At 49.0% G+C, this 15,201-nt stretch overlaps 8 protein-coding genes across 8 annotated transcripts; 4 read left to right on the top strand and 4 right to left on the bottom strand.

The window, feature by feature from the left end:
• Positions 1-498: 498 nt before the first annotated feature.
• Positions 499-1,242, top strand: YALI1_E34857g (uncharacterized protein; the record flags this gene model as incomplete). Its single annotated transcript, XM_504552.3, has 1 exon — positions 499-1,242. One exon carries the CDS (start codon positions 499-501, stop codon positions 1,240-1,242), a length of 744 nt encoding a protein of 247 aa, XP_504552.3.
• A 223-nt stretch (positions 1,243-1,465) lies between these two features.
• YALI1_E34842g (uncharacterized protein) lies at positions 1,466-2,016 on the bottom strand (the record flags this gene model as incomplete). The annotated part of the gene is made up of 2 exons (XM_066094359.2): positions 1,466-1,720; positions 1,930-2,016. The coding sequence occupies 2 exons, from the start codon at positions 2,014-2,016 to the stop codon at positions 1,466-1,468; spliced, it is 342 nt and encodes a 113-aa protein (XP_065950431.1).
• Positions 2,017-2,626: 610 nt separating this feature from the next.
• On the top strand, positions 2,627-3,191 carry YALI1_E34832g (uncharacterized protein; the record flags this gene model as incomplete). The annotated part of the gene is made up of 3 exons (XM_068283151.1): positions 2,627-2,717; positions 2,800-2,923; positions 2,978-3,191. 3 exons carry the CDS (start codon positions 2,627-2,629, stop codon positions 3,189-3,191), a joined length of 429 nt encoding a protein of 142 aa, XP_068139252.1.
• Positions 3,192-3,294: 103 nt separating this feature from the next.
• YALI1_E34826g (uncharacterized protein) lies at positions 3,295-3,598 on the bottom strand (the record flags this gene model as incomplete). Its single annotated transcript, XM_068283150.1, has 2 exons — positions 3,295-3,508; positions 3,570-3,598. The coding sequence occupies 2 exons, from the start codon at positions 3,596-3,598 to the stop codon at positions 3,295-3,297; spliced, it is 243 nt and encodes an 80-aa protein (XP_068139251.1).
• An 84-nt stretch (positions 3,599-3,682) lies between these two features.
• Positions 3,683-6,355, bottom strand: YALI1_E34798g (uncharacterized protein; the record flags this gene model as incomplete). Its single annotated transcript, XM_504551.1, has 1 exon — positions 3,683-6,355. The coding sequence occupies one exon, from the start codon at positions 6,353-6,355 to the stop codon at positions 3,683-3,685; it is 2,673 nt and encodes an 890-aa protein (XP_504551.1).
• Positions 6,356-7,661: 1,306 nt separating this feature from the next.
• On the top strand, positions 7,662-10,716 carry YALI1_E34784g (uncharacterized protein; the record flags this gene model as incomplete). Its single annotated transcript, XM_504550.2, has 2 exons — positions 7,662-7,679; positions 7,732-10,716. The coding sequence occupies 2 exons, from the start codon at positions 7,662-7,664 to the stop codon at positions 10,714-10,716; spliced, it is 3,003 nt and encodes a 1,000-aa protein (XP_504550.2).
• Positions 10,717-11,694: 978 nt separating this feature from the next.
• Positions 11,695-13,161, top strand: YALI1_E34745g (uncharacterized protein; the record flags this gene model as incomplete). Its single annotated transcript, XM_504549.3, has 1 exon — positions 11,695-13,161. One exon carries the CDS (start codon positions 11,695-11,697, stop codon positions 13,159-13,161), a length of 1,467 nt encoding a protein of 488 aa, XP_504549.1.
• A 107-nt stretch (positions 13,162-13,268) lies between these two features.
• On the bottom strand, positions 13,269-15,083 carry YALI1_E34711g (uncharacterized protein; the record flags this gene model as incomplete). The annotated part of the gene is made up of 1 exon (XM_504548.3): positions 13,269-15,083. One exon carries the CDS (start codon positions 15,081-15,083, stop codon positions 13,269-13,271), a length of 1,815 nt encoding a protein of 604 aa, XP_504548.3.
• Between the last annotated feature and the right edge of the window lie 118 nt (positions 15,084-15,201).

Raw genomic sequence — 15,201 nt, 5'->3', positions numbered from 1 at the left:
TTCGACAGAGAGATTATCGAGATTGCGCTTTGAGAAATACTTGCACGTTTGTTGGAGACACGAGCACAGAGAGCTCCGTTTGAACCTGTTGATTGATTTTAGCGCTGTCATATCTACAAAACAAAGAATGTCATTGGAATCATCAACACAACCATCCATTGTTGGCATGACATTCAGGCTCATTTTACCTCAACTCTGGTAGACATACCTTCACAAGATATAGACTCCGGGATACCCTTGTGACCAGCTTAGGTAAGTCAGAACAGCAGAATGAAAGGGCGACAAGGAAAAGAGAGAGATCTTCTTGAACGCTCACATACTCGGCTACTCGCAATGACCTTCATATACTAAGAAGTCGCTTCTCACATCAAGACGCCACGTTTCTCTGTTCCGCACATGTCCCCGGTACCTCCACGTTCACCTCCCAACACCCTAACCTCACAACGCAGCATCACCATCTGGAGACGTGATTAACTCTGAAATCCGCCACGCAACACTATGAACCACCGACTGCCGCTGAACCAGTCGGATGTGCGGGCTGGCCGGTCTGGAGGCGGACCCATGCAAATGCTCCGTCGAATCTTCCGCCCCCGAACACTGGACTTCGAAACTGCATCTTGGGAAATCTTCTATCTCATTTTTCGACCCAAGAGGGTCTACAAGAACCTCTACTACCACAAACAGACCAAGAACAAGTGGGCCCGTGACGATCCGTCCTTCTTTATCCTCCTCAATGTGCTGCTACTGATCAGTGCACTTGGTTGGGGACTCGCCTACCAACCTGGAATCGTCCGAATCATTAGACTCATGTTCTACATGGTCCTGGTTGATTTCCTGCTCCTGGGACTCATCATTGCCGCCGTCTTCTATTTCACTATACGCAAATTCCTGACGAAGAAAGGTGACCAGTTCTCCCAAGGAGCTCTTGAGTACGCATACTGTTTTGACGTCCATTGCAATGGATTCCTCATTGTCTGGCTGCTGTTGTACGTGCTGCAATTTGTGCTTCTTCCAGTGCTCACTAAGGATAACTGGCTGGCGCTGTTTGTCGGCAACACCTTGTACGCCTTTTCCACCTGCTACTACTTCCTCGTCACCTTCTACGGCTACTCCAGTTTGCCATTCCTGGAACACACCGAGTTCATCTTGCTGCCCATCCCCATAATTATCGTCTTCTACATTGCATCGCTGTTTGGCTTCAATGTCGTTCAGCACATGGTCGAGTTTTATTTTGGAAAGTAAATGAACACAGCAAGGGGTGTTACATGAAGAAGGAAAAACAATCTAGTGGTTCCCAGGAGAAACTGGCAGTGGGTGCGAGCCTCAAGAAAAACGACCGATGGTCTCAAAAGGTGGATATTTATAAATGTGTGAAATCACTAAGCGCCTCACTACAATCACACTACGACATCTATCCACACAGTCTGTAAAAATACAATGCTTATAAATAAAGAAACCATGGCTTCTAGCAGAACTCCAACACTCCTCTATAGTAGCTCTCGTCCACTGGTCCATCTCCACAGAACGCCATGGTTGGTGTCTTGTCTCCGTGACGGTAGAAGTCAATTTGAAGGTGCCCATCCTTGCTGGCTCCCTTGAAGGAGTAGTGCGTGTTAGCCGTAATGTCTTGCTCGGTGTTATAATAGAGCTTCCCCGACGGAGTAGTCGCATCCGCTATCGTAATGCATCCCGTGGCTAACTTCTTGCCATTCACAACCATCTGCGTTAGTAATTTGGTCTCACGTTGATAGATGTAGCGTCGCGTTTTTGTTGCGAGTTTACTAGCCACAAGGCATACACCATGACTGGAAGCGTGTAGATGTTCAGGCCATCCAGTGGGTGTGTGATGATCCTCGCCACGGCAGCCAACACGCCATCGGCCATCCTTCAGCCATCACACGTCCCGTTTTCCCCCTCGTGTCAACTCACTTCAAACGGAGCCAGTCCAAACACAGTGTTGAATATACTGAGACTGGCATTGGCGGAGATTTTGTAAGAGCCTTTCGCAGAGTCCATCTTGTTGAAAGAAGAGCACGAAACAAACGAAGGTCGACGTTTTTTTCTGCTATCTATGCTGGTTCCCTCGATCCACGGCCCGATGCAAATGAAAAATTGACTTCATTAACAGTGGTTGTTCTACAAGTACGTACTTTTTAGGTCGAGACCTTGCAGCTTCCTCTCGCAGGGTATGCATATTTGCAGACCCAAGCGAAACGTATAGCGCGGCACAATAACTGCAAGCGGGAACAGGCAGGGACAAAGCAAAGAGCCGATATTCCGAAATCTCAGGAACATACCTTGGCATATCTTATTGCCACCGGGTATATTTTGCTCCAAAACGCGTCGCTATAGCCCAAACGCGTTACTACGGTCCTGCCGGAGATTTTATCTACGGGGCCGATAGAGACGAAAACATAATGTCATGATTTGCGATATTAGATTACGTGAGCGTCCTTCGGGCGTGATAAAGCACACCTTTTCTTTGATGCGTCGTGTTTTTTTATGAGAGAAATGCTCACTCGGCAGCGATACAGAAGCCTACTTGCGCTTGTACTGTTATACAGACACCATTGGGTGGATTAACACACGTCGATTTTTTAAGACAATAGGCACTAAAACTGTCTTGATGCAGCTTGAGAGGATGAAATATATTCACATTCGAAACACCTTGTCTACCGAGTGGCAAAAGTGCTGGGCTCAGACCTGGAACCTACGACGTCCGTTTCAAGCTACAAAAAAGTTCGTTTCGGCCTTGTTTGCAGTATATCACACTGGCTTTTAGCTACTAATGGATAGTAGCGCCGCCCACCTGTAATCCGGGTATCACCACCTCCTACACTGCCACTCCATTGATAAAGCTTACGTCTTGTGTGGTGCAGTCGGAAAAGAATTTAATCTCGGACTGCATAAACAATGAGAGGCAGTATCATATGAAAGTGGCGCCTTGAGTGCCGGCAGGAGAAAACGGATGAAGGAGGTGGTCCTTCATCTCATCACAGTTGGGGAAAGAAGCTGTCTGGGGCAATATCTTTCAGGTTATCCAAAACTCGATGACAGAACAAAGGAAATGGGATAGACAGACCTGCAGAGCTCACAAATATGCCTTTCTTGAGTGGCTATCGTTGGTTGTCGTAATCCACCCCTATCCTGCTTCCACTGATGAACAAACAATCCAACAAATCCAAAAATAAGCTCCCTGACCAATCAAAAGCTTAGCCACGCGGGCCACAAGTTTTTGGGTTGCAAGGAGTCCTGAAATTGACGTGCACAACGCTTACCGCCGTTGGATACGGTTCAAAACTCCGAAGACACCTGTGAGACATGCATCCCTGCTCTTCCGTAAAGCATGAGACAAGGCCTGAGACACCTAATAGACAGATCTAACAAACCTGAGAGAAAGTCCAACAGCTTCGGATGTGGATAGCACAGACTCACCAAAACCATCCAGAAGAAACCCATAAATCCGTAAATCCAACAATAAGTAATAACTCCATAGAGCTCAACAACGCTCGGTCAAAACGTAATCAGAATGAATAATCCAAATATGCAATCCAACACCAGAATAGAACTTCACAAACAATAAGACAAGGTGGAACATGTGAAATGACACGTGAATATCGAGAGAATAGACAGTGACAGGCCTTCCTCTCAGATTTCTCTTGTGCAGCCACATTTTCGCTCTTTAACCTAGCCGCATTGCGAGTTCACGACCTCGATCCTCACCAGGCCGGTAGCTGTAATGGTCTTCCTCTCTGTCCCTAACTCCTTGCAGCGGTGAGTGGTCATGACAAGGCATAGGGTTGGGTCTGGGCTGGAACCTGTGGGATACAGCGCCAGGAGATTGTGTGGAGTGTCGAGAGGGAGACCGCGACGAAGGTCGCGAAGCAGATACGGGAGTCCGCTGGCCCCAAACCAAGTCATCCTCACGGTGGCCCCTTATCTGGTCGGTTCGAGAACGATCTAAGATATCATGCAGCTCCTGTGTAGCAGCATGAGGCTGGGGATGATGCAGCTGTGGGGTGTGGGCGACATGATGAACCTGATGTCGCTTGGGAGACCGGCCTTCATCTGCGCTGTCGCCTCTGGACCGAATAGGACCTTCAGTCGAGTTTCGAGACCCAGCGATGGAGTACTCAGTGGATACAACTTCATCATTTCCAACATTGGTATCAGAACGCGGTTGGCTTGCAATAGACAGTCCTGTATTAGAAGTCGATGCAGGTCTAGGAGCAGACGTGGTCACTGTAGTGCTATTTGGGTGCAGAGCAGGTAGTGATTCAACAATTCGAGGGTCAGATGTAGGAAAATTGGGTGCAGGAGAAGCTCCAGAGCTCGTAGAGGTAGATCTTGGCGCAGAAGTAGTTCTACTTTGAGCTGGTGGAGGCAAGGCAGAGGTAGGAGCAGATGTAGAACTACTGGTCCGTGCTTTTCGTTTCGTTGCATAAGGACCAACATTGCAGACCTTTCTGAGATAGGCTTCAGCGTCTCGAATTGCATCGTCTAGCTCCTTATACTCTCTTCTGTAGTTCTGTTTGATTGTGTTTTCCGGAGCATTGCCAATCAACGCGCCTAGCTGTTTCTGACGGGTTCGATTAGTTCGAACAGTAGCGACAAGCTCCTTAGTACCTGGAGGGTTCGTGGTGTTGCTGGTAGCCGGAGGCAGCCAGTGGGTGGATTTCGGAGCTGAAGGTGCGGGGGTAGTGGACGTGTTTCTGAAAGCATGAATAGCTTCTCGGAGAGCGTTGGTCTTGTCGAAGAGGGCTTGGGATACGGAAAGTCCGCCTGCGGAATGACCACTTCCACCTCCAGAAATTTTAGAAGCAAAGTTCTCAACATTTTTGTTTTGGTCTGCTCGGAGTCTCTGGGCCTGTCGAGCCACCCAACCTTGTACTTTAGGAGTAGATAAGGGAGTTCCGCTCCGAGACGAAATAGAGCGGTTGGTTTCGAGAGAAGCGGTGGAGGCCATGGGATCAGAAACTGGAGCGGTTCTTGTAGGAGGGGCAGCGGCGGGAGCTGGAGGTCCAGCAGGAGGGTCGGAAATGGCTGCGTTAGTGGTACCGTTAGCTGCCGCAGTAGCCACAAATGTAGTCACAGGGGTGGTCGATGAAGTTGTGGTGGGGGCTGTAGCAGAACTGTCATTAGACACAGATCCCGCTTTTGGTCGAGGTCTATGATCTGCTGGGATTGCTGGTTTGAACAGTGCAGGAGCTGCAGGAGAAGCCCTCGACGATGTGGCGGGTGTGACTGGCGCAGGAGAAGGAACAGTGGTCTCTGGCGGATTCGAGAGTGGGGGTGCAGGCGCAGGAACTGTAGGTGGGCGAGGGGATTGTGAGACAGAAGCTCGAACGGGAGCTGATGCGTTAGTATCTGAGCTTGTCGGCTGAACAGATAAAGAATGTGCTGGTGGTTGCGACGTGGCTAAGGTAGTGGGCTGAGCAGGAACGGGGGCTGGATCGGGAGTAGAAAGGGTAGCTGAAAGCTGCGCATTAGCAACTGTCATACCACCAGCTACAGCGGCTGTAGTAGAAGGGGCACGTAAAACAGGGTCCGTGTCCGTGAATCGAATATCAGTAGTATCGTTGACGTGGTGAGCAGACGCTCCCTGAGGTTCATCGAGAACCTCCATGGACACATCCATAGTCTCTGCAGAGGCGCTCCCGTCCACCTCTTCATTGTCTTCAGGCACAAACATGCTCTGAAAGCTATTAACCGAATCAGACTCGTCCAACCATTCGAAGTCCTCGATGTCGTCAACGCCCAATAGGGCGTTGCATCCATCTAGTAAGGAAACATCTAGTTGTCGAAACTTCTTCAAGTTGTGTTGCACGAAAATAGCCAGAGAGCGCTTGTCGCGTTTGATCCGCAGCGTGCTGACATGGTCAACAGTCTGAGAGAACAGCTTCTTTACTTCCCGTCGTCTGCGTAGTTTGAAGGCCTTCTTGATTGTAGAACTAGCGTCGAGTGGCTCAGAAATACCCTCCAGCAGCTTGCGAAGTTGTCCATCGGTCTTGGACAATATGTATGCCATGACATTCTGCGACAGCTCATAGATGTTGGTCTCGGAATAGTTATCGTTGTCTGCTCCACTGATCATCAGAGCAGATGATGAGACGCTCGGTCTCTGTTGCGGGCTTACCCTGCTATTCGCCTCCATGACGCTAGCCAACCGAAGCAGTGTCTCGTCTGTGTCATTGTCGTTAATGGGGCACAACACATGCCTTGCTGCCAGAGTAGCCACGAGGGCCACGGAGCACCGTTTGAGCCACAGGGCCTCGTTACCTAACCTCGAGAGGTACGCGTTGAGACCATTGTTAAACTGGAGGTACTCCGCATATGTCGATTTGAAACCCAGCATGCGAGTAGGGGGGAGGGTCACTTTTTGTCGTGTGATGTCCTGTATCTTGCCCTAGATCGTGCTGATGGTCTAGGGAGGACGAGGAATTGAGCAGAGGCTTATTGGAAAAGTGTGTTTTGCCTCATACACAGCCTGTGAGGGTATCTGCAATGCTGTCGCTTTGAGTGGTGAAGTAGCAGACGAGAATAAATTACTGAACGTGGTTAGGATAGATAGATGTCCTGAGATGCAGAATGCAAGAGTGGTGTTTCTCTTTTTTTTTTTATTTATTTTTTTAGCTGCAGGCGTATAATTCTCTTTGTAGCGTTCGGCCTGATCGAATGAAAGGAAAGAGGGTGATGTTTGTTCATTATGAGGTTATAACGATTAGCCACTCAAACTTCTTCTTCTACTTGTACTTACAAGGGCAGTTCGAATGTGTTTGCGTGAGTTGTCACCCTTTCAAATCGGCATGTATTTCAAGGGGACAGCGGCATAGCCGCCGTTGTGTTCCTGACAGGCGACTAAGTTGTTTGTACGGGTACTACAAGTAGAGTCACGTGTGTCTGCGTCCGGCAGGTTTTGATAGACATTGGTTCTGTTTGGTGTGGGCATGCTGCACCTTTAGCAGGATTTTATGTAGGGTTCTGGGGCGGATCGGAAGGTGATTACTAATATTCGTTAGCGGTGTGTTGATTTTTCAAAAACGGCGTTTACTCTTGAGTTCATAAGCACTTTTGCCTCTTGTTCTGAAATTTAGCTGGTGTATTTTCCTTATGAGGCAATACAGTAACTGTGACTTACTGTACCTGTACTTTTGCACATCCTTCTACTTGTGGAGGTCTACTGAGTGAAGTGTATGGCATGGTAGTGGTATACGTGTCCAAACAGAATCCGCGCAGTATTTCCAGTATCCTGACCTGAACGAATATTACAGTACAGCACAGAGGACAACCATTACTGACAGCAGAACCAGCCCCAAACCAATAATATTGTAGACGGAAGTCAATCCTTTCAAGCCCCGGTTAGGGTTGTTTCGGCGCTCGTTGGTTCACGTGAGATAGCAACCCTTGGATGGAGCTAGAATTTAAATAAATGTGATTGAGACTATGGAATCCACCTGACGCTGGAGCTCTCTCTCTCTCGACATTTACACAAAACCAGATCCAGTTTTAGACGCTCGAATTTCTTCCCCGCCCCCCACTCAGCGCACTGTTAATGCACCGTCTCCCCCATCGTCTCAGTTACACCCAAGACGGATTAAACTATTAGCTACAGCTGCACTCATCAATACGCGAGATATCGGCACACCAGGGAACACACCAGAATGGAGGGCTGGCAAGAGGTATTTATCGCGCGCTGGGGGTGGATAGCCGCCACGAATCCCACTAACACAGATATGCAGAGTGTCTCATACGGCGCCTGTAGCTACAGAAATTGGACAGCTGACAGACACCCTTCCACTCACCTTTGATCTTGCAGAGGATCTCGTCTGGGCTGGAGACACTAATGGAATCGTGTCCAGCTACTATGGTGAGACGCTGCAGCCATATTCGCGGTTCAGAGCAGGTCGTGGACGGGTCACAAGTCTGGTCAGTCACGACAGAGGTCTCGTCGCGCTCACCACCGACGCGTTGCACTACTCGACACGAGGAGGACTCACCAGAAAACACGTGACGGACCCATCGCTAGGAAACAACTTGTGTATGACCTTCACACATGGCCCCACGGAGTTTGTGGTCGGAGGAAACCCCGGAAAGCTTGTTGTTGTCAACAGTGAGAGAGGAGACGTGACCAGAGTGGTGGATTCACCAGGTATGGCCACTCACATGGCTGGCAGCAGCTCGTGTGTTGTCTGGGGTACAGAAAACGGCAAATTGGTAGTTGGGGACAACAATCTGAAGGAGCTGCACACGTTCCAGGCCCATCAGGGACCCTTTTCAGACGTGTCTGTGCAGGACAACGTGGTCATGACGTGTGGCTTTTCAGCCGCTTCTACTGGCCACAGAATCGATCCGTTGATCAAGGTATGGGACTTGCGAATGATGCGAGCCATGGCTCCCATTTCGTACCCTCTCGCTGCCTTCGTCTGTCAGACTCCTGACTCAAGAACACTCATCACATCGCCATCTGGACAGCTTGAGTTCCTCGACCATGCCACTCAACAGATCAAGCTTTACCAGGCTGAAGTGGCTCTCGTAAATGGAGTAAAGCTGAGCCCTCGAGGTCATCATTTCGTCGTTTCCGACACTTCAGGGCAACTACAGCTATGGAGTGACGAGCCTCAGTCTTCATTTGCCGAGTTCAGTGCACCAACAGCTTTCCCCACGCCCGAGCAGAGTTATCCTCCTGTTTCTATTAGAGACACACGATACCCTCTGGGTGCAGTAGGAATGCCTTACTACTCAGACACACTTCTTTCAGCCATGCCATCATCGATCATCAATGTCGGGATGCCTCCAGAAGAGGTTGATGAGGATCTAGAGGTTCGACAGATTGACTTCGTTGGTCATGCGCCGAACTACAAGCAACAAAAACGAAACCTGGCGCAAAAATACAGCAATCAACGGAGAACGTCGATCGCAGCACCAAAGTTCCTGTCAGAGAAGGAGAAGGAACGTGCTCGACGAATGGAGGACATCGAGGATGAGTCGTTCTTTGGGGACGAAGATACATGCACTGAAGCGTCCATGTCGTCCAAGAAGGTGCCTCGACTGTATCGAAAGCTGGAGATAAAGTATTCCAAGTTTGGAATCTCAGACTTTGACTTCTCTTATTACAACAATCACACTGGTCTCTCTGGGTTAGAAACCAACCCCTTTAACCCCCTGCTACAGCTCTTTAGGTTCTGTTCGCCCGTTTTCAACTTTGCTCTCAGGTCAGTAGCGAGAGGTACTCCGAACAGGCTTCTGAATGAGGTCGGTTTGCTGTTCGACATGATGCACAAAGCTCGTGGTCACGTGTGTCGAGCATCGAACCTCATGCATTGTTACGATGGCATTGCTCAGACGCGATCCCTTGCTCCTGAAGATGCCACCAACATTGTACTATTCTGCAGATTTCTTCTTGAGCAGATTGGATTCGAGCAGAGACAGACTCCCGCGTTGTTTGATAGCTTCAGACAGCTTCTGGGTGCCACTGTGATTACTGTCAATACCTTTTCGTGTGGTAAAATGGCCCAGGCTGAATCTGTATGGTACACTCTTGAGCTTGCACTTGGGTCCACTTTCTATGAATGTCTAGAGCGTACATTGGACAAGGAGCTTCATACTCGAGCGTGGTGTGATAAATGTCGAAAGTACCAGTCACTGCACGTCAGCAAACACGTTGAGTCTCTTCCTCAGGTGCTGACATTATCGGTGGCAGACGGGAACGTCGATGTTGCCAAGAGCTTCTTGGTCTTAGATGGTAAGGTCAGCCCGGCTGCTGAAACCGACAATGATGCATACAAGCTCGTTGGTTTCATTTGTCAGATTCAGGGCAACGGACAAGTGGCTTTCATCCGCGTTGGAGACGAATGGTACCTCTTCAACGACTTCTTGGTCACCAAGGTGTCTGAGAAGGAGGCCTTTATGAAGACTCCTTGGAAGCGAACCGTCATGATGGTATATGCTGTTGGAGCAGATGAGCGATTTGACTATGACTCGTGGAAGAACGACATGGATGTATCAGCTCTCTTCGAGGAGCGTCTTGTCAACGGCAACAATGTCAGTCGAGAAACAACCGACTACGGCTATGAGCTTATCAAGGAGGTTCCGCCTCCCAAGACTCTGTGTGCTATTGACGCTGAGTTTGTTGTGCTCAAAAACGAAGAAACCGAAATTCGATCAGACGGCACCAAGGTGGTTCTGGCTCCGCGAAACCTGTGTCTCGCCCGAGTCACTCTCCTCAACGAGGATGGACACCCTTTCATCAACGACTACATTGCCATCAACGAACACATCGTGGATTACCTCACCGCGTTTTCGGGTATCGAACCCGGCGACCTAGACCCTTCAATCTCACGCAAGCCTTTGGTCAGTCTACCCACCTCTTACAGACGTCTGTGGCTTCTTCTGAATCTCGGATGTGTGTTTGTGGGCCATGGCCTAGCCAATGATTTCCGAACCATCAACATGCAGGTACCCCCTGAGCAGGTGATTGACACTGTGGATCTGTATTACATTCCATCTGAGCGTCGAAAGCTGTCTCTACGGTTTTTGGCATGGTGTGTACTGGGCAAAAAGGTGCAGTCAGGTAACCACGATTCTACCGAGGACTCTCACACAGCTCTGCTCCTGTACAAGAAGTACCAGGACTGTGCGCCTGAAGAGTTCCAGGTACTGCTACTGGACGTTTACCGCCAGGGCCGCATGTGCAACTTCAAGGTGCCTGAGGCATGACAAGGGATTCCGCGAGGAAATCCACCGAAAAAAAAACCAACAGAAAATCCAAAAAAATGAATAAACTGATAGTCAAAACAATGCTAATAGCAAGAGCGTAGATTCGTAATGTACGACTAGTGAGATAGCGATGCCAGGATGGCATGTGATCACTTGGCAATTACTGTATAATGAAATTGGGTGGAGAATTGTGTTTGACTGGGAGTTGTGGCAAGTCCGATCGGCTCCGATTGTGTTCATGGTTACTGATGCTAGCATAACGTTATTTCTGAGGTTATCGATCATATCCTTAAAGGCTGAAGTCCACTATGCACGTTGTACTGTAGGGGCTACGAGTATAACACTGTTGTGGAAGAAATGACTGCTTGATGATTATCCCCCTCCGAATGCCACAGAGTTGGGAGGTTGAAGGATCTCACGTTAAACCACTACAAGTACGAGACAGTTGTACAAGGGGCATGTTGTATTATACGTATATATTCTAGGACAATATTGAGAAGACGTTTGCTTCCGTAATGCGATATTTGCTCGCCTTGCCTTTCAACTTCCTCCACCAAACACCTGTGGTCTGCACGCTCTCCACCGACTCATCCTCCACCCAACATATCCTCCACCCTACACCTGTGTATGTACGGACTCGTCGTTTCCGGTCAGGAACTCAAGAGGCGATTATGGTTCATGCTCTTTGTCGAAGAAGTCAGACAATGTGACATATATTAGTCCGATGGTTCTAATATATTGGCCCTTGTGTTTCAACCGACTCGGATATCTTTCCCATCTTCAAATAAATACCACTTGCACACCGGGGCTCTTGGCAAGGCTGTGTTGTCTTTCATCTTCCAACGAACCCAAAGGCACATTAGCAACTGGAGTGTGGGGAAGCATGCACCCTATACGCATGTCTATCATTACTCAACATCAGATCACACCACGCGACAATAAAAGACGACTTGACCATCAAATCTAGCAGCGAAATCAATGCACACAACCCGGGGAAGTACTTCTCTGAAGCCCATCTCCGTCAAGGAGACGGCCAAAAACATTGTGGACATTGTGGTGGACCCGGACTGTGCTAAGGATGTCTACGACCTAGGGGATCATGTCAAAGGCCACATCCTTGTGGAACCGAATTATCGGCACATTGCTTTCGATCAGCTGCGACTTTTTTTTACCGGAACACAGTGGACTATTCATCGGCGGGCTGCACAACGTCAAAAGGCCACTTATGTGTTTGTCAAGGAGGAATTACGCATGGATGAAGAATGCTTAGACACAGCTAATGGAGAAATAGTTCCTGCGTTGCCACCGACCGATCCGGGGGAGTTCCGAATAGGACAAAAATACAGATACAAGTTCGAGTTTCATATACCTGGAGAAATTTCGGAGGCTCTGGACAACGGCATAGCTCTGACTAAACGACTACCACCGAGTATAGGAAGCAACTCCATGTTCGAAGAGACTCAAGGAGAAGATATCCCGGGAAAGGTTGGTGGTATTCAATATGAGGTGAGGTTTCAGATCATGGCTGAAATCACCATGCGATTCTATCTCTATATTAAGGTCATCCCCGCATACCCAGCTGCCGTACATTCTCTCAACACAAAGTTCTTCTTGGAACCACAACCTTCGACATTTATTGCAGAGCGCAAGTTTGGAGGAGGGTTCTTGAAAAAGAAGCCAATGACGTATGTGAAGATGGGTATCAACACAACACCGAGTATCGTGGCTGGAGGAGCACCTACTCTGTACCTTGTTCATGTCTTGTCAGACAAGCCTCAGGTTCTCAAAAAGGCTTGGGCCACTGTCGAAGGTATTACTTACTGTTCTCTGTCAGGAATGCAGTTTATCCCCTCAGACTTACTGGTGAAGCGTTACTCTGATGTGCAAAGGATAGAAGAGATCATTCAAAGAAGTATGGTGGATCTGAAGATTGATTGGAATGACTCTGACTCGTCTGACTCGGATTACCCCTACTGTTCGGCTGTTCTCGAGATTCCAGTATCAGCATCAAAAACCATTATCCCTTCATTCTATTCAGCTCTCATTTCGCGTCAATATCTCGTGCGCTTTGATTTGGAGTTCGAGGTTGGAACAATGTCTTTGACTGTTCCAGTAGAGATCACCAAGCACAACAACAGAGACTACATGGCCAAGCTAGATAAAATGAAGGCTGACACGGGACGGTTTGTGGGGGATTTCGTGCCTGCATACTCTGCCCAGGACCCTCGAGGAGAAATCACACGAACAGAAAGCCTGAGAAGCGTCATCTTGTCGCCCGAAAAGGATCTTGAAAAACAGATCGTAGAACAACAACGATACAAGACATTGGTGGAAAGAAGCAGCATATCCTCAACACCAGCCTCAGCAAAGTCTAGCCATGTCAATTTATACTCCTTGAATGGTCACCCCGGGGTACAAGCTTCACCACTGTCTGCTCCTATGTGATAAACATAGTGAAGTAGCTACTAAGTACAATTAGAATACAGGACGTTTTTGGGCTATAAATAATATATAAGATACTAAGTACAATACAAGTTATACGCACAGTGAAATTACTCGCCATTCTTCATAGCAAGTGTAGCCCTTTGGGCCTGATTTGCCAGACCTTGACTCTCACTTTTAACTCCCTTGAAGAGGGTTGCCAGAATCTCATTGACATCTCCTGTAGGGGCCTGGAGGTCCTTCTGCAGCTGACGTTGTTGCACCTCTCTCCGCTTGGGATTCACCACTTTTCCATTCTCGTACCACCGGCAAATTTCATGTCGTTGAAGACCCTCCAGAATTGGATTGTAAAAGGTTCTCACGCTCTTGTACTGCTTATCGATAACCTGGTACTCAGCCTTGCCATTGGCCAGTTGATCCGGCATCTCAGTAGCAGGTAATCGTGGAGATCCGTGCTCGTCGATAGCGTTCTCTCTCTGAAGCCACAGCTTCTGCTGTGTTCGACTTCGCTGTTCTTTGCGAGGAGTGGAGTTGGGGGTTTTCTGTGGCGATTCGCTAGTGACCACGGTATTACTTCCCAGGGTGTGACCCGATGAGCCGTCAGGATTACTCAGCACGTGGTGGCTAGAGAGCTCGAGAGTAGGAGCCTTCTCGGTGGCCTGCTGACTTAACCTAAGCGAGTCATAGGACGAGTTTCTAGATGCAGGGGTCATTTTGTTGTTAGAGAGAGGTCCAAGGCTCCTAAGCAGACCCAGTCCCTCGAACGATGGGTTCCTTGAAGGATTTCGAGAAGGGTTTCTGGAATTTGCCCTCGAGGGATTACAGGAGTCACTGACATTCTTGAGCTCAGGGGAGTCGGGGAACTCTGACTCGTCGTACACCTCGCAGATATTCTCCTGGCTACTTTCGGGGTCTCTGGGGCCATCTTTCTCGACAGACTTACCAAGTCTCTTGTTGGTGATGCCAGGCGCGCTCTTGGGGCTCACGGGAGAATCAGCAGATCCAGGCTGGGCATGCTCATGGTGCTCCACATGTCCTCCATTCTCGTCGATCAGTACATGTTTCTCCTTGTGGATGTTGTTGCTGGTCCTGCGAACCTCTGGCTCTCCTGCCATCTTTTCCTGCATGGCCACCACGGCCTCCTCTCCTTCAGCCATGGTCTTCGACTCCGTGTCAGCCACCTCTCCGGGTATGTCGTTTGCGTAGACCCCATTCTGCTGGTTTGCGTCGGCCTGCTCCTGTTCATTGATCTCTGTTCCGATAGCCAAACGGGAAATGTCTCTTGTTAACCCATTGGCTGCAACTCCGTTATCCCCGTTATCCTCGTCAACCTCCTCCTCGTCCTCTTCCTCAGAGCCCTCATCGTCGCTCACAGGAAGTCCGATGACGACCTTGCCGCCCTGCCGCAAATGCACGGGTTTGTCCTGCTCCTTGGACTTCTGTTGCTCCTCGTTCTCCTTGTCGTTGGCCTCTTTTGATGAGGCAGGCTTGGGAGATGTCTCGTTGTGATTGAGCTTGTCGCTACTGGCGGAGGTATCCTGCTTATTGCTGTTGCCGGAGTTGGTTCGGGTCATGCTGAGATTTGGTCGTGCTAGCCGTTGAAGCGAGTCTGACGATCGAGCCTTGCGCTTAGTGAGACTATCGCCGCTCCCCTCCTTTTGGAGCCCCGAGAGATGGGTGGAAGAGCCGCGCATTTTGGTGAGGTTGCGGGCCGAGGCAGTTCGATGCTTGCTCGATGCCACGTGTTGTTTTTTGACTACCATGGGCCTGGTTTTTGCTGTTGCGACTTTATCGTGGGGTTGTCGAGGCTTTTCGATGCCGCGCATCATGGAGTACATGAGGCTCACGTAAGCAGAACCAGATATACTGTAGGCACTCGTTGCAACGCCTGGAAAGAAAACTGCAATTTGAGTAATCGGGCTCATCTAACTATTATGTATATATTTATATCTACATCCCATAGTTTTACCCTTGCCTTCTATTCAGTCATGTTTTTATGTCCTATATATGCCATTCCAGTCCCCACTTCAAATGGCTTCGCTC

Source organism: Yarrowia lipolytica, chromosome 1E (genome assembly GCF_001761485.1).
Source record: "Yarrowia lipolytica chromosome 1E, complete sequence".
NCBI classification, from domain to species: Eukaryota; Fungi; Ascomycota; class Dipodascomycetes; order Dipodascales; genus Yarrowia; species Yarrowia lipolytica.
Note: the sequence above shows the minus strand (reverse complement) of the source record. Positions and strands in the feature narration are given on the sequence as shown.